Source organism: Chiloscyllium plagiosum, chromosome 12 (assembly GCF_004010195.1).
Source record: "Chiloscyllium plagiosum isolate BGI_BamShark_2017 chromosome 12, ASM401019v2, whole genome shotgun sequence".
Lineage (NCBI taxonomy): Eukaryota > Metazoa > Chordata > Chondrichthyes > Orectolobiformes > Hemiscylliidae > Chiloscyllium > Chiloscyllium plagiosum.
In genome coordinates this window covers 85,316,238-85,337,700 of record NC_057721.1, presented here as the reverse complement: position 1 = coordinate 85,337,700, position 21,463 = coordinate 85,316,238, and the positions used below count along the sequence as shown (strand labels likewise).

The window sequence follows — 21,463 nt, the reverse complement described above, 5'->3', positions numbered from 1 at the left end:
GGGCCTGTGGAATTCATTGCCATAGAGTGCAGTGGAGGCTGGGACGCTAAATGTCTTCAAGGCAGAGATTGATAAATTCTTGATGTCACAAGGAATTAAGGGCTACGGGGGGAATGCGGGTAAGTGGAGTTGAAATGCCCATCAGCCATGATTGAATGGCGGAGTGGACTCGATGGGCCGAATGGCCTTACTTCTGCTCCTATGTCTTATGGTCTTAAATCCCACCAAAGTTGTTAGGATGACACATGGAACAATCATATCTTGAATTCTGGGCCTGACAGCTGGAAAGGTTGCTGGTATTTGACTAGAAGGCAGCCTGCCTTTTTACTGTGGCCAATGGATTATTGCAAGTAATAAAAACAGATATTGCTGGAGAAACTCAGCAGGTCTGGTAGCATCTGTGGAAAGAAAGCAGAGTTAACATTTTTAGTCCAGTAACACTTCTGTTTCCATTTTGTTTCAGTTTCCAGCATCCATAATTCTTTGATTTATTTTAGTGGAAGCAATAACTTGAACTTTGTAAGAAATTATTATTGCATTAGTGTGTTCTGGATATTTCAAGATGTGTGCATTTTAAAGGACAATTCTTCCCTGCCACCAAACCTGGACAAGAAAACAGCTGAGAAAATGGAGGAGAAATGTGGACGCCAGAGTTTAATTTCACTTTCCTTGCAAATAAAGATCAATTCAGTCATTTTCTTCTAAAGAGTAAACCTCTATCTACTTCAGCAGTTTACTGTGTGTACAAGCTGTTCCTTTGTAAGAGAATCAGGTCACAGTATACTGCACAGTCACCACCAGGAATCGCCATTCAGGCAGCTCAGGATAATTTCTGTCACAAAACTCTACAGTTCGAACACTATGCCATTATCAGAAGGTGACATGAATGGAAGCTGTCAGCCTCTCTTGACTACTCCATCATTAAATTATAATCAGTCCATACACTGTGACTGTTCATCTCGTATTAATGTAATCATTCTGCACGTTTTTATAAATTCATTTCTGGGAGGATGTTGCTCACTTGGCCGGCATTTATTGGTGAGCTGCTTTCTTAGAACTGTTGCAGTCCATGTGTCATAGATACTGTTAGGGAGACAGTGCCTGGATTTTGACCCAGTAACACAAAACGAATGACAATATATTTCCAAGTCAGGATGGAGTGTCACTTGGAGGGGAAACTTGCAGATGCTGTTGTTCCCATGTATCTGCTGCCCTTGTCCTTCTATATGCCAAAGCGCAACCCATCCACACCCCTACACTTACCCATTACCTAACACTACGGGCAATTTAGCATGGCCAATTCACCTGACCTGCACATCTTTGGATTGTGGGAGGAAACCGGAGCACCCGGTGGAAACCCACGCAGACACGGGGAGAATGTGCAAACTCCACAAAGAGAGTCGCCTGAGGCGGGAATTGAACCCGGGTCTCAGGCGCTGTGAGGCAGCAGTGCTAACCACTGTGCCACCGTGTAGATGGTGGACAGGCTGTGGGGAGTCAGGAGGTGAATTACTCACCGCAGTATTCCTAGCCTCTGACCTGCTCTTAGAGCCACAATACTTATGTGGCTAGTCCAGTCCAGTTTCTGGTCAATTGTAACTCCCAGGATGTTGATAATGGGGAATTCAGGGACAACAATATTACTGAATGACATGGAGTGATGGTTAAACTATCTCTTATTGGAGATGGTTATTGCCTGGCATTTGCATGATATGAATGCTACATTTCAGCCCAATTCTGGATACTGTCGGGAAATCGCTGCATCTTAAAACAGACTATTTCTTTATCCGAGGAGTCATGAATCGAGTTGAACATTGTATAATAATTAACATACATCCCCATTTCTGACCTTATGATGGAAGGAATGTCATTGATGAAGCAGCTGAAGATGATTGGGCTTAGGATACTATCCAGGGGAACTCCTGCAGAGATGTCCTGGAGCTGAAATGACTGATCTCCAACAATCAACTTCCTTTGTCTGAGGTATCACTCCAACCAGCACAATCATATTCTTAGCGTCAGGATAATAAACCTCTGTATTGATACAGGTCATTCCGTGCATCAGCATAACCAGCATGTACCATAAGACCATAAGACAAAGGAGCAGAAATTAAGCCATTCTGCCCATCAAATACCTTGCAATGTTGTGATCAGGGTGATGTGTAATCAGTTTATGTACTGAAACGACACAGTCAGTGTTCATCAACCTTCACATTGTACCTGTATCCTCCTCGTATCTGTACAACTAGGTTTGCAATAGTGCTGTCACTGTAGCCAGCCTGCTCACTGTGAATGTATATTGTGGATATTGGTGTTACCAATGTATACACTGCTCTTGTGATGGAGAATATTTCCACCTAATTACATGCCAGATTTACCTTTTTGCTATAAACTAGAGTTCGATACAATTAATAATATTAAAAGTGTAAGTTATCACAAAGCAGTATGACGACCATTCAATAATTTATTTTTGCTGTTTATGATACTCTCACTCATTACCAGTTCCCTCCCAATATGAAGTTATAAACCTACCTGTGCATTCTGGATACGTATTGTGCCATGCGTTTGCGTCACTACCTGGCCTTGAGGCGTAACCACAGTAACAGGCTGATAAACAGCCCCACCACCTATTGAAGAAAGGAAATAGGCTAAGTTGCAAATACATTTTGGTTGTGAACAACTTCAATTTACAAAATCATTAGCATGTGAAATGCTAGGCCATAGAATCAAAAAAATCCTTACTGTGTGGAAAGAGGCCACTCAGCCATTTCAAGTCTGCACTGATCTGCTGAACACCATCCAACACAGACCCAACCCCCTATTCTATTCCTGTAACCCTGCATCTTCCATGGCTAATTCACCTAACCTGCTCATCTTTGGACTGAGGGGGGAAACCAGAGCACCCAGAGGTAACCCATGCAGTCTCCACACAGTCACCCGAGGGTGGAATCGAACCCAGGCACCACTCAGGCTGTGAGGAGCAGTACTCACCACTGAGCCGCCATGATGGAGTCAAAACTCCAGATGTTAAGTATCAGAAAAAGGGAAAGCAGAATAGATTGGTAAGAGGACTGGATTCCCAACAAGTATTTCAACACGGAAGTAACAATAAGATCATTAAAAAATAGTAATAAGAATAGACCGTTTGGCCCCTCACCCTTGCTCCACCAATCAACAGGATCACGGCTGATTCAACATTCCGCACATCAACTTTCCTGCCTTGCCTCATAACCCTTGATTCCCTGATTAATCAATAATCAATCTTCTGATTAAGGGTCACCTGAATAAAATTGTTCATTCTGCCTTCTCCGCAAAGATGCTGCCAGACTTTCCAGCATATGCAGTTCTTTGTTTTATTGAAGAATCTAGTTATCTCAACTTTAAATATACGCAAGAACTCTAACCCACAGCTCTCTGTGGTAAGGAGTTCCAAGCAGAAATTCCTCTTCATCTCAGTCTTAATCTAACACCCCAGTTCTAGACTCTGATGGAATGGGAGAATCATCTCAGTATGTACTCTGTCAAGCCTTTTAAGGATCAGTATGTTTCAATGAGATATCGTTCTTCTAAACTCCAGTGAGTGGAGGCCCAATGTGTCTAGCCTTTGCTCATAAGACAATCCCTCCAAACCAGGGATCGTCTTAATGAACCTTATTTGAACTGCGTTTATTTAATGGATCTTTCCTTAAATATGGGAACCAAAACTGCTCAAACTACACAAGATATGATCCGACCAACAGTTGCTGTGAGATCTTCCTACTCATATACTTCAACTCTCTTCAAATAAGGGCCAACATTCCATTAGTTTTCATGATCGTTTGCATCATTCTTGCACAAGTTTCCACCCAAATCCCTTTGTGCTGCAGCTTTTTGCAGTTTGTCTCCATTTAAATAATATTCTATTCTTTTGTTCTCTCTTCCAAAATAAACAACTTCCCATCTTTCCACATTATACATCATTTCTCATATTTGGATAACTACCCAATCCCTCAGATAGAGGAGTTGTACGCAAAGCTGGCAGGGGGTTTGTCCTGCAAGAAGCTAGACATGAGCTATGCTTACTTGCAGTCACGTTTAGATTAGGATTCTCAGAGGTATGCTACAAATAATACTCATAAGGACTTCTACTAAAATATGAGAGAGCCATGTGGGGTATCATCAGTCTGTTCAGACGATGGAGAACATTTTGTAGGATGTACCTCAGGTCACCATTTATCTAGATGACATCATGAGAAAATCAATAAGGAGCACTTAGAGAACTTGGAAATGGCCCAAGGTGTTTTTCTGAGGCAGCATATGCCTAAGAAGGGAAAAATGTGTTCCAGGCCTGCCAAGTGACCTAAAATGTCGACAAGACCAGGTTACACCCGTTGGAAGATAAAGTGGTGGTGATCAAAATTGGCATAGCCCCCATGTCTGTCCTGGAGCTTACGTCATTTCTGGGTCTAGTAAATTATTACGGAAAGTTCATACACAACTTGGCATTCATCCTGGTGTCATTGCATCAACTCCTAAAGAAGGGACAACCTTGGAAATGGTCTCATAGAAAGGCCCAGCTTTCAATGAAGTCAAGGAAGAGCTATCATTTTCTAACATGTTGGCACACTACAATCCCAAGAAAAATCTGGTATCAATGTCCAATGCTTTCCCATCATAGGCAGCCCATTCGAGAGAAACGCCCAATAGCTTATGCATCCAGGACTCTGGCTAATGCAGAGCATAAATATGCACATGTAGAAAAAGAAGGATTGATGGTCATATTTGGAGTCAGACAGTTCCACCAATAACTCTATGGATGAAAATTCATGATAATCACAGACCACAAACCCCTACTTGGTCTGCTTAAAGAGGGTAAGGCAGTGTCATCCATATTTCCCGGTTACTTCAGTGATGGCTCTAATACTGAGTACTTTTAATTACAAATTAGAACACCTTCCAGGAGGCTGAGTAGAAATAGGTAGAAGACTAGAAATAGGCTAAGCTTGATCTGCCCACACCCGGTGGGGTTGAACGACACTAGGAAATCCAGTATCGAACCCAAGACTCCATCAGGTGAGACAGACAAAATAGACAAAGTCTGGTGCAAGAACCATGGAACTGACCAAACACAGGTAAGCGGCATGATCAACATGAGATCTGGATCAGCAATTTATAAAGTTTGGGTTGATGTGATCAAGCATGTGGATCATTTGGAAGCTGCAAATTCACACAATGTGCAAAACTTACACTGCCCATCCAAGCCTTCAGAAATACTTCGGGGACCCAGTGGTCACTCTCTCCAACAAACATAATTGAGTCCTCTGAACCAGAGATGGGCATGACTGAAGGAGCACCTCTACACTTCTGCCTCTGGAAGAAAGGAGTGAAAGCCCACCGAGGCACTCCTGGCACAAGAGGTGAGCTCCCATTCATTATACGCCTCCCATGTTAGATTCCAAGTTGGACAAACCTGATTCAGTATTAAAAAGCACCTTGAGGCTTGTAAAGGAATCGGACTGCCCTGCGTTTGTGGATTCATGGTGAGGGACGTATTGATTGTAATGAACTTAGCTAGCCAGTAGAATTCATAGAATATGAGTTCCCAGATTGGATTAGATAAGCAACCCCAATCAGGAAGAGCTGGTTGACAATAAAAGGATGAATGTCAGCAGTACTGAGGCCTGGAATGCTTCACTCAGTGAAAGGCTGTGCTATTGTCAAAGGCTATGCATTTGAGAATGGAGGGTGATTGGTGACAGAATAGCAGCCTCTGAAGAGTTATTTCGGGGGCAGTTGGGAAATAAGACCATAAGATATAGGAGCAGAAATTAGGCCATTCAGTCTATTGCGTCTGCTCTGCCATTCAATCATGGCTGATATGTTTCTCAACCATATTTTCCCTCTTTCTCCCTATAACACTTGATGCTCAAGAACCTATCTATCTATCTCAGTCTTAAATACACTCAATGACCTGGTCTCCACACCTTTCTGTGACAATGAATTCCATAGATTCCCCACTCTCTGGCTGAAGAAGTTTCTCCTTATTTCAGTTCTAAAGGGTCTTCCCTTTTACTCTAAGGCTGTGCCCTCGGCTACTAGTCTCTCTTACCAATGGGAACATCTTTCCAACATCCACTCTGCCCGGACCATTCAGTATCCTGTGTTTCAATTAGAACCCCCCCCCCCCCCCCCATCCTTCTCAACTTTATCGGTTATAGACCCAGAGTCCTTAAACATTTCTCAAATGCTAAGCTTTTCATTCCAGGGACCATTCTTGTGAACCTCATCTGAACACACTTCAGGGCCAGTATATCCTTCCTGAGATTTGGGGCCCAAAACTGCGCACAATACTCGAAATATGGTCTGACCAGAGCCTTATAAAGTCTCAGTATGTCCTACTTTTATATTCAAGTCCACTCAAAATAAATGCCATCATTGCATTTGCCTTCCTAACTACTGACTCAACCTGCAAGTTTACCTTGAGAGAATCTTGGACTAGAACTCCCAAGTCTCTTTGCACTACAGACTTTTGCATTTTCGTCCCACTTTCGTCCATGCCTCTATTCTCCCCACCAAAATGCATGACCTCACACTTTCCCACTCCATCTGCCACTTCTTTGCCTACTTTTCTACCCTGTCCAAATACTTCTGCAGTCTAGATTAGAGTGGTGCTGGAAAAGCACAGCAGGTCAGGCAGCATCCGAGGAGCAGGAAAATCGATGTTTCAGGCAAAAGCCCTTCCTGCTCCTCGAATGCTGCCTGACCTGCTGTGCTTTTCCAGCACCACTCTAATCTAGACTCTGGTTTCCAGCATCTGCAGTCCTTGTTTTTACCAAATCCTTCTGCAGCCTCCTGCGCTCCTCAATGCTACCTGTCCCTCTCCCTATATTCAGTAGCATACAATATAGCACCTTGTCAAAGGCATTCTTGAAGTCCAGATAGGTAACATTCATTGGCTCACCTTGGTCTAACCTACTTTTTACTAACTCAAAGAATGCTAGCAGATTTGTCAGGCATGACCTTCCCTTGACAAAACCATGCTGACTTTGCCCTATTTTACCATGCACTTCCAAGTATTCAGAAATCTCATCCTTCACATTGGATTCCAGGAACTTACCCAGGACCGAGGTTAGGCTAATCGGTCTGTAATTTCCCTTTTGTTGTCTTACTCCCTTAAGCAGAGGTGTCACATTAGTGATTTTCCAGTCCTCTGGGACCGTCCTGTTTCTCGTGATTCCTGAATGATCACCACTATCTATTCAGCTATCACCCTTAGAACTCTGGGGTGTAGTCCACCTGGTCAAGGTGATTTATCCACCTTCAGGCCATTCAGTCTTTTTAGCACCTTCTCCTTGGTGATGGCCACCATACTCAGTTCTGCCCCCTCACTCTCTTGAATGTTTGGGATTTTACTCGTGTCTTCCACCATGAAGATGGATGCAAAGTAATTATTCTGTGCTTCGGCCATTTTCCTGTTCCCCACTACTATCTCTCCAGCGTCATTTTCCAATGGCTCAATTCTATTTTCGCCTCTCTTTTGTCCTTTATATATTTAAAGAAACTCTTACAGTCTTCCTTTATATTACTGGCTAGCTTACTCTCATATATAATCTTCTCCTTCCTCATTTCTGATTTTTTGCCCCCTGTTGGTCTTTGCAAGCTTCTCAATCCTCTGGATTCCCACTGCCCTACGCCACATTATACACTTTCTCTTTTGCTTTTATACGATCCCCGATTTCCCTGGTCAGAAACTCCAAATTGCAGAGTAAATTCAATTATAATATGATCACCGCCTCCTAAGGATTCCTTCACCTTATCAATTCTGCCTCATTGCACAACACTAAATCCAGTATTGCCTGTTCCTTGGTGGGCTCTACCACAAGCTTCTCCAAAAAGTCATTTCGTGGATATTCCACAAACTCCTTTTCTTGGAATCCACTACCAACCTGATTTGGAGACAGTGAGGTCTGCAGATGCTGGAGATCAAAGTTGAGAGTGTGTTGCTGGAAAAGCACAGCAGGTCAGGCAGCATCTGAGGAGCTGGAAACTCAACATTTCGGGCCGGAGCCTGATGAAGGACTTTTGCCCGAAACGTTGATTTTCCTGCTCCTTGGATGCCGCCTGACCTGCTGTGCTTTTCCAGCAACACACTACCAACCTGATTTTCCCAGACCATCTGCTTATTGAAATCCCCCATAACCAACGCAACATTGTCTTTCTTACACATCTTTTCTACCTCCTGGTGTATCTTGTGCCCCAACTCCTGACTATTTGGAGGCCTGCACATAACTCCAACTATGTGTTTTTTTTAAACTTTTGCTGTTCCTCAGTTCTACTCCATCTGACCCTACTTTGTTTCTTACTATTGATTTAATTTCATTTCTGACTAATAGGGCAGTCCCACCCTCTCTGGCCACCTGCTTATCTTTACGATAGGATGTATATCCTTGAATATTCTATTCCCAATCCTGATCCTCTTGCAGCCACCTCTCCGTGATGCCTACTACGTCATACCTGCTGATTTCGATCTGCGCCACAAGCTCAGTTACCTTATTCCTTATACTGTCTGCATTCAGATGTAACAGCTTCAGTCCTGTATTAACCTTCCCTCTTCTCATTGTCATTTGTTTGTCCATTGTGCTTGAAGTTTGATTGCTCACCCTTTCCATACACTCTATCCTACTTGTGTCTGTGCTGGAGATTTTAATAACATTTAATAAGAGTTCTGTTCTCTTACCTCCTCCTTTAATTCAGGTTTTCTAATTTCCTCTATAACTGAGCTCTCCTCCTTCCCCTTCTTCATTCCTGAAGAAGGGCTTATGCCCGAAACGTCGATTCTCCTGCTCCTTGGATGCTGCCTGACCTGCTGCGCTTTTCCAGCAATACATTTTCAGCTCTGATCTCCAGCATCTGCAGACCTCACTTTCTCCTCAGATGAAAACCAACCCATCGGAACAGGTCCCTTCTTCCCCAGTACTGGTGCCAATGTCCCATGTCTCCTGCACCAACCTTTGTGCCACGCATTTATCTGCTTAATCTTATTGACCCTGTGTTAATTTGCTCATGGCACAGGTATTAATCTAGAGATTATTACCTTTTTGGTTCTGCTTTTAATTTAGCTTCGAGCTGTTCATACTCCCTTAGCAGAACCTCTGCCCCAATTTTATCTACACAGACCATGACCACTGGATCTTTACCTTCCCACTCCAGGTTCCTCTGCAGCCCAGATGAGATATCACAAACCCGAGCACCAGGTAGGCAACACAACCTTCAGGACTCTCAATCCTGGTCACAGGCAACAGTGCCTATTCCTCGAACTATACTATCCCCAATTACAACAACAGTTCTCTTCTGTCTCTCCCCATTTGAATGGCTCCCTGCACCATAATGCTGTGGTCAGTCGGCTCATCCTCCCTGCAGTCCCCATTCCTGTCCACACAGGGAGCTAAACTCTTGAACCTGTTGGACATGGACAGGAGCTGAGGCTCCTGCAGCTCTACCTCCTGGATCCCTCGACCAGCCTCACTCACAGCCACATGTTCCTGTCCCTGACCGAATTCGAGTTAATTAGTTTGAGAAGTGTGACTGTCTCCTGAAACACAGTGTCCAGGTAATTCTCCCCCACCCTGATGTACATAATTATAGAATCCCTACAGTATGGAAACAGGCCATTCAGCCCAACAAGTCCACACCAAGCCTCTGAAAAGGAACCCATCCAGACCCATTCCCCTACCCTCATTCTCTACATTTATCCTTGACTAATGCACCTAACCTACACAACCCTGCACACTATGGGCAAGTTAGAACATAGAATATAGAACAGTACACTGCCCTACGCCACATTATACACTTTCTCTTTTGCTTTTATACGATCCCCGATTTCCCTGGTCAGCCAGGGTTGCCTCACCCTCCCTGTACCATGCTTCTTTATCCTCAGGATGAATCTCTGCTGTGTCTCCTGAATTACTCTCAGAAACTCCAAATTGCAGAGTAAATTCAATCATAATATGATCACTGCCTCCTAAGGGTTCCTTCACCTTAAGCTCCCTTATCAATTCTGCCTCATTGCACAACACTAAATCCAGTATTGTAGCATGGTACAGCACAGTACAGGCCCTTCGGCCCTCGATGTTGTGTCAGCCTTTTATTCTACTCTAAGATTAGACTAACCTACATGCCCATCATTTTACTACCATCCATATGCCTTTCCAAGAGTTGCTTAAATGTCCCTAATGTATATAACTCTACTACCACCGCCGGCAATGCATTCCACGCACCCACCATTCTTTGCCTAAAGAATCAACCTCTGACAACTCCCTTAAACCTTCCTCCAATCACCTTAAAATTAAGCCCCTTCGTGATAGCCATTTCTGCCTCTGGCTATCCACTCTACCTATGCCTCTCATCATCTTGTACACGTTTATCATGTCACCCGCTCATCCTTCTTCGCTCCAATGAGAAAAGCCCTAGCTCCCTTAACCTTTCTTCATGAGACACACCCTCCAAACCAGGCAACACCTTTCCTAGGCGACCAGAACTGAACACAATATTCTAAATGTGGTCTTACCAGGGTTTTACAGAGCTGCAGCATAACCTCACAGCTCTTAAACTCAATACCCCTGTTAATTAAAGCCAATACACTATATGCCTTCTTAACAACCCTATCAACCTGGGTGGCAACTTTGAGGGATCTATGGATGTAAACCCCAAGATCCCTCTGTTCATCCACACTGCCAAGAATCCTGTCTTTAACCCTTTATTATGCATTCAAATTCAACCTTCCAAAGTCAATGACTTCACACTTTTCCAGGTTGACCTCCATCTGTCACTTATCAGCCCTTAAGGTGCCAGTTCCTGCCCTTCCCTTTGAGAATAGTCAGCACCCTCTCTGAGACATCCTTGACCTTGGCAGCAGGGACACAACACACCATTCTGATGCCTCAATGTCAGTTGTAGAAATGTCCACCTGTGTGCTTTAGTAGAGTCCCTTATCACAATCCATCACTCGGAACGTGACATACCGCTCTGTAATAGCTATGATATCCTAGTCTCATGCTCCCAACCATGTCCCAAGTCCACCTGCCTTACCTGTAGGCCCTCTTGCATTGAAATAAATGCAGGTTAATTTATCAGTCTTACCTCATACTCTGCTTTTCTCTTTCTTGCCTTGACTATTTGACTTGCTCCTCTTCTCAACTGTACCAACCTTAGACTAGTCTCTTTTCTCAATATCTCTTTGGGACCCCTCCTCCTGCCTGTCACTCCCTTTGCCCTCACAAAGTTTAAAGCCAGACAAGCAGTATTAGCAAATCTCCCTGCCCAGACATTGGTCCCCTCCCTATTCAGATATAAACCACCCTTCTTATACAGGACACTTGCACCCCCGAAGACATTCCAATAATCCAAAACTGCAAATCCCTGCTACCTATACCAGCTCTTTAGCTAGGCATTCATCTGCCCTATCCTCCTATTCGTGTCACCTGGAGCAATCCAGATATTACTCCCCTTGAGGACCTCCTGCCTAATTTCCTTTCTTCTCTCTTTAGAAACTCATCCCTTTCTCTTCCTATGTCATTGGTCCCAATGTGCAGCTATCTGCTCCTACTGGTTACTCCCCCCTTTGAGAATAGACAGCACCCTCTCTGAGACATCCTTGACTTTGGCAGCAGGGACACAACACACCATTCTGATGCCTCACTGTCAGCTGTAGAAATGTCCATCTGTATCCTTTACTAGAGAGTCCCCTGTCACAATCGATCACTTGGAACGTGACATACCACTCATTACAGTAAAACCTGTCTCATGGCCAATTCACCGAACCTGCACATCTTTGGACTGTGGGAGGCAACTGGAGCAACCAAAGGAAACCCACACAGACACAGGGAGAATGTGCAACCTCCACACAGACAGTCAGCCGAGGCTGGAATCGAACCCTGATCCCTGGCACTGTGAGAAGCACTGCTAACCACTGCGCCACCGTGCCGCCCGTTAAGGTCAAGAATAGCTTTATTTGTCATTTCTATCAAATACAACTTATACAGTAAAAACAACACATCATTCCTCCAGGACCAAAGTGCTACATGGACAATACAAATTACATGACAGTACAGTCATACACGGGGCAGCATAAAGTGCAAAACACACAAGACAGCACAGTAATTCCTAACAAGACAAGACAATAGGCACAGTAGTGGACAAATTACAATGTAATAATGAATGATCATGCATAAACCATTTCTTTAGCAACAATTTGAAAAGTCGTGCAAAGAATTACAGGCAGAATAAAATGTGACCGTGGTGTTAAGGAGCCTGATGGCTTAGGGGGAAGACACTGTTACACAGTCTGGCTGTGAGAGACCGAATGCTCCAGTATCTTCTGCCAGATGGCAGGAGGGAGAAGAGTTTGAGTGAGGGGTGTGTAGGGCCTTCCACAATGCTCTTAGCCTTTCGGATGCAGCGTGTGGTGTAAGTGTCTGTAATGGAGAGGAGAGAGAGATCCCAATGATCCTCTCAGCTGTCCGCACTATCCATTGTAGGGTCTTACAATCAGAGATGGTGCAATTCCCGAACCAGGCAGTGATGCAGCAGCTCAGGGTACTCTCAATGAACTCTCTGTAGAATGGGGTGAGGGGGGTGCGGGAGGGGGGTGGGGTGCGGTGGGAGGTGGGCTTTCCTCAGTCTGCACAGAAAGTACAGACACTGCTGGGTTTTCTTGGCTATGGAACCGGCGTTGAGGGACCAAGTCAGATTCTCCGCTAGGTGAATGCCAAGAAATCTGGTTCGCTACATGATCTCCACGGGGAGGGGGGTGGGGTGCGGTGGGAGGTGGGCTTTCCTCAGTCTGCACAGAAAGTACAGACACTGCTGGGTTTTCTTGGCTATGGAGCCGGCGTTGAGGGACCAAGTCAGATTCTCCGCCAGGTGAATGCCAAGAAATCTGGTTCGCTACATGATCTCCACGGGGGAACCATCGATGTTCAGCGGAGAGTGATTGTTCTGTGCCCTCCTGAAGTCAAGAAGCATCTCTTTCATTTTTTCCACGTTCAGTGACAGGTTGTTGGCTCTGCGCCAGTCCATTAGCCGCTGCACTTCTTCTCTGAATGCTGACTCATCTTTCCTGCTGATGAGACCCACCACAGTCGTATTATCAGCGAACTTTATCATGTGGTTCAACCTGTGCATTGTTGCACAGTTGTGTGTCAGTATAGTGAACAGCAGTGGACTGAGCACACAGACCTGGGGGGGGGGGGGGCCCATGCTCAGTATGATGGTGTTGGAGTCAGTTCCCAATCCAGACTAATTGTGGTCTCCCAGTCAGAAAGTCCAGGATCCAGTTACAGAGGGAGGTATTCAGGCCCAGCAGACTCAGCTTTCCAATCAGGTGCTGAGGAATGGTAGTGTTGAATGCAGAGCTGAAGTCTATGAACAGTAATCTGATATAGGATGTCCCTCTTGTCCAGGTGGATGAGGGCCAGATGGAGGGCGGTGGAAATGGCATCACCTGTTGAGCGGTGAGGATGATATGCGAACTGCGGGGTGTCCAGTGGGGGGTATGGAAGCAGGGCCTTAACTTGCCTCATCACAAGCCTCTTGAAGCACTCCATGATGATGGGTGTTAGTGCAGTGGGTGGTGGTTGTTGAGGCAGAACACTGAAGACCTCTTAGGCACGTTGATGATGATAGCTGCCTTGAAGCACGTTGGAACTATAGCACAGCTTAGGGAGATGCGAACATCCACCAGTACATCAGAGCATCCTCTGAGCACTCTGCCAAGGATGTTATCTGGTCCAGCAGCCTTACTTGGGTTGACTCTGCATAGGGTTTTCCTCACGTCAGCTGTGGTAAGGCACAGCACCTGGTCATTGGGAGAGGGACGAGAGACTTAACATTCTAAAAGATGAGAGACTAAACAAACAATCCAGGTTCTTTCTCAATATATAATTTCAGTTACATCACAATGTTAACTTTTGCTATAAATTTTGTGTCCTACGATCTTATACTCCACAACCACCTGATGAAGGAACAGCGCTCTGAAAGCTAGTGCTTCCAAATAAACCTGTTGGACTATAGCCTGGTGTGGTGTGATTTTTAATTTTGTACTCCCCAGTCCAACACCGGCATCTCCAAATCATTGGGGGTGTTGGACTTCCTCACCGCCATGTCATTTCGTGCCTCATACCGTGCATAGAGGTTGTTAAACTCGTCCGGGGTCGAGGCATCACCAGCCCAAGCAAGCAATGCTGTTCTGTAGTTGGTGATGGCCTTCCACATGCTCGGTGTATCGCTGCTGTCCTGAAAGTAGCTGTGCATTCTCTGTGCATGTGCACACTTTGCCTCTTTGATGGCCTGGATCAGGTTGGCACTCGCTGTTGTTAGGGCTGCCTTGTCATCTGCTCTGAAGGTGGAATCACTGGTCCTCAGCAGCGCACACACCTTTGTGGTCATCCACGGCTTCTGGTTGGGGTGAGAAGTGATGGTCTTGGGCACAGTGATGTCAGCAACACACTTGCTAACATAGCAAATCACCAACGCCGTGTACTCGTCGAAGTTGATGGAATCACCATCGGTTGCCGGCTCCCTGAACCTGTGGCAGTCAGTGCGCTTAAAGAGCAGAAATGGCTCCTGCCAGCCAGGTTTTCACCTGCTTCCGAACTGGTCTGACACACCTGACGAGCGGTCTGTATGCTGGGATTAGAATAACAGATGTGGTCTGAGGAGCCGAGGTGGAGCTGGGCCTCTGTCCTGTATGTGTAGGGGATGTGTGTGTCAACAAGATCCAGTGTTTTCCCCACTCTCGTCACAAAGTCTACATGCTGATGGAATTTAGAGAGTGCAAGTTGAAATCTCCAGCAACAATAAACAGTCCATCAGGGTGTGCAGTCTGCAGTGTGCTAATGGCCCCAAACAGTTCACAGAGTGCCTCCTTAGCATTGGCACTGGGAGGAGTATACACACCGACTACAAGGAAAGCGGTGAATTCCCGTGGCAAATAGAAACGTCTGCATCTAACAGTCATAAACGCCACCAGTGATGAGCAGTAACTGGAGGTTAACACAGAGTCTTTGCATTATTCTGTGTTGATGAAGACACATCGGGCTCCACCTTGAGCCTTACCGCAAAGAGCTGCATTTCTGTCAGTGCCAAACAAGGTGAACCTGTCCACCTGGATGGCGGTGTCTGAAACTCTGTTGCTAATCCATGTTTCCATGAAAACAAGGACTCAACAGTCTCTGAACGCAAGCTGAGAATCCTGCCGCAATTGGATGCAGTCCAGTTTATCGTCCAGGAAGCAGACACTGGAGAGCAGAATGGAAGGTAGAGCTGGCCGGCTAGGGTTTGTTTTTAGCTTGGCATGAACTCCTGCACGTTTACACCGCTTCTGGTAACTCAACACCTGGCTACTGGCATCAGGTGAGGCCGAGGACTGAAGGCCTGGTCTCTGCAGCAAGTGGAATAGCATAGCTCCTTCAGCAGCTCTCCATTCAGGTTCATTTTCAGCTGGTTCCTGGACTGTAGCAGTGTTTGCAGACTGTAGCAGTATCTGTAAACACTGGGTTTCCTGTTCCTCCTGTGTCTGAAATTAAGTAGCCCTCGGTCGGGAGAGGCCACTGTAAGCTGCTGCCGCACTGCCATCTTGTTCCATCGCAATATGTGTCGCAAAGTTTGAAGCTCAGACTTCAGGTCATTGACTCTGAGCTGTAATCTTTATAGCAACCAACATTTATTACAGACATGGTCATTGGGAACCACAATGGGGTCCACCAGCTCCCAAATCATGCAGAAACAACACATTACTTGACCCTCCACCCTTATTTTATTTAATTGGTTTTGAATTTAAAAAATTTTTAAAATCTTTTCAGTGTCTTTGCTTATGCAAGTTGTTACCAATAAATAAGTTGCAACCAAGAAATTAACAAGATTCAATTAACAGATTCAAATTTTGCAGACCCCTTATTAGCCAATCAAATTACAGCCCTTCCAGTGGTGTCACTTTTCAGCTTCTCCTCAGTCAGATTCTAGTGAGTGACACATGGAGAAGGAATAATGTGAAAGGCACCCATAACATAAATCATTATAGCAGAGCAGCAGGCCCTTCAACCAACCATGTCTGTTCATGCCATTCTAAACTTATCACATTTGCCTGTACATGCTCTATATCCCTTTATTCACAGTCTGTTCATCCATCTGTCTAAATGCTTCTTAAATATTGCCATCGTATCTCCTTCTACCACATTCCCTGGCGTCACCTTCTGAACACCTATCATTCTCCATGTTAAACAAAACTTTCCTCACACATCTCCTTTAAACATTCACTCTCTCACCTTAAACCTATGACCCCTAGCATTTGACATTTCCACCCTGGGAAAAAAGACTCAGAGTATCCACTCTATCCACGTCTCTCACAATTATCAATACATCTGCAGCATTCAATAGCATCACAGGTAACCTGGCACAGCCTCCTCAGCACAGAGCTGAGGAGAAGTCTTGCTCATCCAACACTGGATATTGGTTTGACAAGTGGATGTGCCATGAAAGGATCTGAATGAATGACCTACGGGATTAACTGAGTGTTATGGCTCACATACCTGTTACAACTTGAGTGGGGTTCACTGTCGTCACTGTGACATTTCCCTGCTGCAAAGCTGAGGCAGGAACGACAATGCCCTGAGGACTGATGGTGCCAGGTAAGGTGGTGATGGTTGTGTTCTGTACAGGAAGCTGGTGGAGAACATTTTCACAAAAGAATGATAAAAAGAAACATTGGTCATTAATTTCACTGATTCTTCTTTAATCCATTGGTCTGTGTCACATTTTGGAGATTTCTGACTTTTTATTTGTCACAGGATGTGCATATCACTGGCGTGGACAAAATTTATTATCCATCTTGAATAGCTTAGGGGAAGGTGGTGGTGAGCAGCCTTCTTAAACCACTGCAGCCCCATTGAGTTGTACAGCAGAGAGAACGGTCCTTTGGCTCACCATATCTGGCCAATGAATAGATAGCAAACTACAAGAAAATGAGGACCGCAGATGATGGAGATCAGAGTCAAAGCATGTGGTGCCTGACCTGCTGTGCTTTTCCAGCACCACACTTTTCGACTCTGATCTCCAGCCCTCACTTTCGCTCACGTTCTTCTGATAGTATGTTGACCACAACTGCATACATTATTCCACCTGTGGTCTAACCTATGTATTAGAAAGTGTAACATGACTTCCTTACTCCTCTATTCTATGCCCAGCTCATGAAGGCAAGCATCCTGTAATCTTTCTTCGTCACCCTGTCTCCCTGTGCTGACACCTTCAGGCACCTATGAACTTGTACACCAAAGTCCCTTTGTTCCTCAATACTCCCTGGGGATCTCTCATTCATTGTGTATATCATTCGCTTGTTAGACCTCCCAAAATCCATTCCCTAACTAAGAAGACCCAGGAGGGGACATGAGAAGTCGTTGGCAGATAGTATCAAGGAAAACCTTGAACCTTTCTATAGATATATCAGGAATAAAAGAATGACTAGAGTAGGATTAGGGCCAATCAAGGGCAGTAGTGGGAAGTTGTGCATGGAGTCAGAGGAGATAAGAAAAGCGCTAAATGAATATATTTCGTCGGTGCTTATCGGGAAAAAAGACAATGTTGTCGAGGAGAATTATGAGATACAGGCAAGAGACTAACCGGGATTGAGGTTCACAAGGAGGAGGTGTTAGCAATTCTGGAAAGTGTGAAAATAGGTAAGTCCCTTGGGCCGGAAGGGATTTGACCATAGCAACACGACGGTTGGAGGAAGAGCGCCTCATCTTCCGCCTAGGAACCCTCCAACCACAAGGGATGAACTCAGATTTCCCCTCCCCCCATCTTGTCTCAGTCAAATCCCTCGAACTCAGCACCGCCTTCCTAACCTGCAATCTTCTTCCTGACCTCTCCGCCCCCACCCCACTCCGGCCTATCACCCTCACCTTGACCTCCTTCCACCTATCACCCCTCCCCAAGTCCCTCCTCCCTACCTTTTATCTTAGCCTGCTGGGCACACTTTCCTCATTCCTGAAGAAGGGCTTATTCCCGAAACGTCGATTCTCCTGTTCTTTGGATGCTGCCTGACCTGCTGCGCTTTTCCAGCAACACATTTTCAGCCCAGAAGGGATTTATCCTAGGATTCTCTGGGAAGCCAGGGAGGAGATTGCAGAGCCTTTGGCTTTGATCTTTATGTCATCATTGTCGACAGGAATAGTGCCAGAATACTGGAGGATAGCAAATGTTGTCCCCTTGTTCAAGAAGGGGAGTAGAGACAACCCTGGTAATTATAGACCAGTGAGCCTTACTTTGGTTGTGGATCAGGAGTGGGAAAAGGTTATAAGAGATAGGATTTATAATCATCTAGAAAGGAACAAGTTGATTAGGGATAGTAACACAGTTTTGTGAAGGGTATGTCGTGCCTCACAAACCTTGAGTTCTTTGAGAAGGTGACCAAACAGGTGGATGAGGATAAAGCGGTTGATGTGGTGTATATGGATTTCAGTAAGGTGTTTGATAAGGTACCCCAATGGTAGGTTATTGCACAAAATATGGAGGCATGGGATTGAGGGTGATTTAGCGGTTTGGATCAGAAGTTGGCTAGCTGAAAGAAGACAGAGGGTGATGGTTGATGGGAAATGTTCATCCTGAAGTTCAGTTACTCGTGGTGTCCCGCAAGGGTCTGTTTTGGGTTCACTGCTGTTTGTCATTTTTATAAATGACCTGGAAGAAGGCATAGAAGGATGGGTTAATAAATTTGCAGATGACACTACAGTTAGTGGAGTTGTGGACGGTGCCAAAGGGTGTTGCAGGTTACAAAGGGACATAGATAAGCTGCAGAGCTGGGCTGAGAGGTGGCAAATAGAATTTAATGTGGAAAAGGGTGACTTGACTCACTTTGGAAGGAGCAACAGCAATAAAGAGTGCTGGGCACATGGTAAGATTCTTGGCAGTGTAGACGAGCAGAGAGATCTCGTTGTCCATGTACATAGATCCCTGGAAGTTGCCACCCAGGTTGATAGGGTTGTTAAGAAGATACAGTGTGTTAGCTTTATTGGTAGAGGGATTACATTTCAGAGCCATAACGTAGCTTGGTAAGGTAACGAGTTTATGTTTTATTTCTTATTTTTTCAACAGTCTCTTTGGGAATTTAGAATAGTGGGAATGGAGGTGAGGGCAGTTGAATGTTCCTCCTGCAGAATGTGGGAGGTAAGGGTCACCCCACTAGTGTTTCTGCTGACTACATCTGCGGGAAGTGCACCCAACTCCAGCTCCTTGAAAACCGCGTTAGGGAGTTGGAGCTGGATGAACTTCGGATCATTCGGGAGGCAGAGGGAGTTATTGAGAGGAGTTACAGGGAGGTAGTCACTCCTAAGGTACAAGAAAAAGGCAGCTGGGTTACAGTCAGGGAATGGAAAAGGGAACCGGCAGGCAGTGCAGGGATCCCTTGCGGCCATTCCCCTCAACAATAAGTATACCGTTTTGGATACTGTAGTGGGGGGGGGGGGGAGACATACCAGGGGAAAGCAGTGGGGCACAGGGCTCTGGCACAGAGTCTGTCCCTCCTGCTCAGAAGGGAAAGGGAAAGGGAAAGAGGAGCAGAGCAGTAGTCATTGGGGACTCCATAGTTAGGGGGACAGATAGGAGGTTCTGTGGGGACGGGAGAGACTCACGGTTGGTGTGTTGCCTCCCAGGTGCCAGGGTTCGTGATATCTCTGATCGTGTTTTTGGGATCCTTAAGGGGGAGGGGGAGCAGCCCCAAGTCATGGTCCACATAGGCACCAATGACATAAGTAGGAAGAGAGATGGGGATTTAAGGCAGAAATTCAGGGAGCTAGGATGGAAGCTAGGATGGAAGCTTAGAGCTAGGACGAACAGAGTTGTTGTCTCTGGTTTGTTGTCCGTGCCATGTGCTAGTGAGGCAAGCAATAGTGAGAGAGAGGAGTTGAACAAGTGGCTACAGGGATGGTGCAGGAGGGAGGGTTTTGGATTCTTGGATAATTGGGGTTCTTTCTGGGGTAGGTGGGACCTCTACAAGCAGCTTGGTTTTCATCTGAACCAGAGGGATACCAATATCCTGGGGGGAGGAGATTCGCTAAGGCTATTGGGGTGGGTTTAAACTAATCCAGCTTGGGGATGGGAACCAAAATTGTAGTTCGATATAGAAAAGGTTGAGAGTAGGGAGGTCCAAAATCAAGTTTCAGGGACGCAAGATGGCACCGGCAAGCAAGAAGTTGGTTTGAAGTGTGTCTACTTCAACGCCAGGAGCATCCGGAATAAGGTGGATGAACTTGCAGCATGGGTTGGTACCTGGGACTTCGATGTTGTGGTCATTTCAGAGACATGGATAGAGCAGGTATAGGAATAGTTGTTGCAGGTTCCGGGATTTAGATGCTTCAGTAATAACAGAGAAGATGGTAAAAGAGGTGGGGGGATGGGGGGAGGTGTGGCAGGAAAGGAGAGGTCACCCTGTTGGGGCTTTTCTATAGGCCTCCGAATAGTTCCAGAGATGTAGAGGAAAGGATAGCAAAGCTGATTCTCGATAGGAGTGAGAGAGACAGGGTAGTTGTCATGGGGGACTTCAACTTTCTAAGTGTCTGCGTGGGTTTCCTCTGGGTCGTCTGGTTTCCTCCCACAGTCCAAAGATGTGCAGGTCAAGTGAATTGGCCATGCTAACTTGCTCATAGTGTCAGGTGTATTAGTCAGAGGGAAATGGGTCTGGGTGGATTACTCTTTGGAGGGTCGGTGTGTTCTGGTTGGGCCGAAGGGCATGTTTCCACACTGTAGGGAATCTAATCTAATCTGAGCTTCCCTTCTTGAACAAAAGAACCATATTAGCTATTCTTCAATCATTTGGCACTTCACCTTTGGCCAGCAAAGTATTCAATATTCTATAGGTATTTAAGGAATAAAAGAATGACGAGAGTAAGATTAGGGCCAATCAAGGATAGTAGTGGGAAATTGTGTGTGGAGTCAGAGGAGATAGGGGGAAGCACTTAATGAATATTTTTCGACAGTATTCACCCTAGAAAACGACAATGTTGCTGAGGAGAATACTGAGATACAGGCTACTAGACTAGGTCTGATTGAGGTTCACAAGGAAGAGGTATTAGAAATCCTGCAGAGTGTGAAAATAGATACGTCCCCTGGGCCGGATGGGATTTATCCTAGGATCCTCTGGGAAGCCAGGGAGGAGATTGCTGAGCCTTTGGCATTGATCTTTAAATCGTCATTGTCTACAGGAATAGTGCCAGAGGATAGCAAATGTAGTTCCCCTGTTCATGAAGGGGAGTAGAGACAACTCTGGTAATTATAGACCAGTGAGCCTTACTTCAGTTGTTGGTAAAGTGTTGGAAAAGGTTATAAGAGATAGGATTTATAATCATCGAGAAAAGAATAATTTGATTAGGGATAGTCAGCATGGTTTTGTGAAGGGTAGGTCGTGCCTCACAAACCTTATTGAGTTCTTTGAGAA

The 21,463-nt window shown here is 45.4% G+C and overlaps 1 protein-coding gene across 3 annotated transcripts in view; it reads right to left on the bottom strand.

The window, feature by feature from the left end:
- pknox1.1 (pbx/knotted 1 homeobox 1.1) overlaps nucleotides 1-21,463 on the bottom strand; it is a 113,169-nt gene that overhangs the window by 25,123 nt on the left and 66,583 nt on the right. For all 3 annotated transcript variants that reach the window (XM_043701451.1, XM_043701450.1, XM_043701452.1), the window contains exons 6-7: nucleotides 16,566-16,698; nucleotides 2,533-2,627 (exon numbers count right to left, since the gene is read on the bottom strand). In XM_043701451.1, the coding sequence (XP_043557386.1) occupies nucleotides 2,533-2,627; nucleotides 16,566-16,698 (228 nt within the window). The remainder of the gene's footprint in view (nucleotides 1-2,532; nucleotides 2,628-16,565; nucleotides 16,699-21,463) is intronic.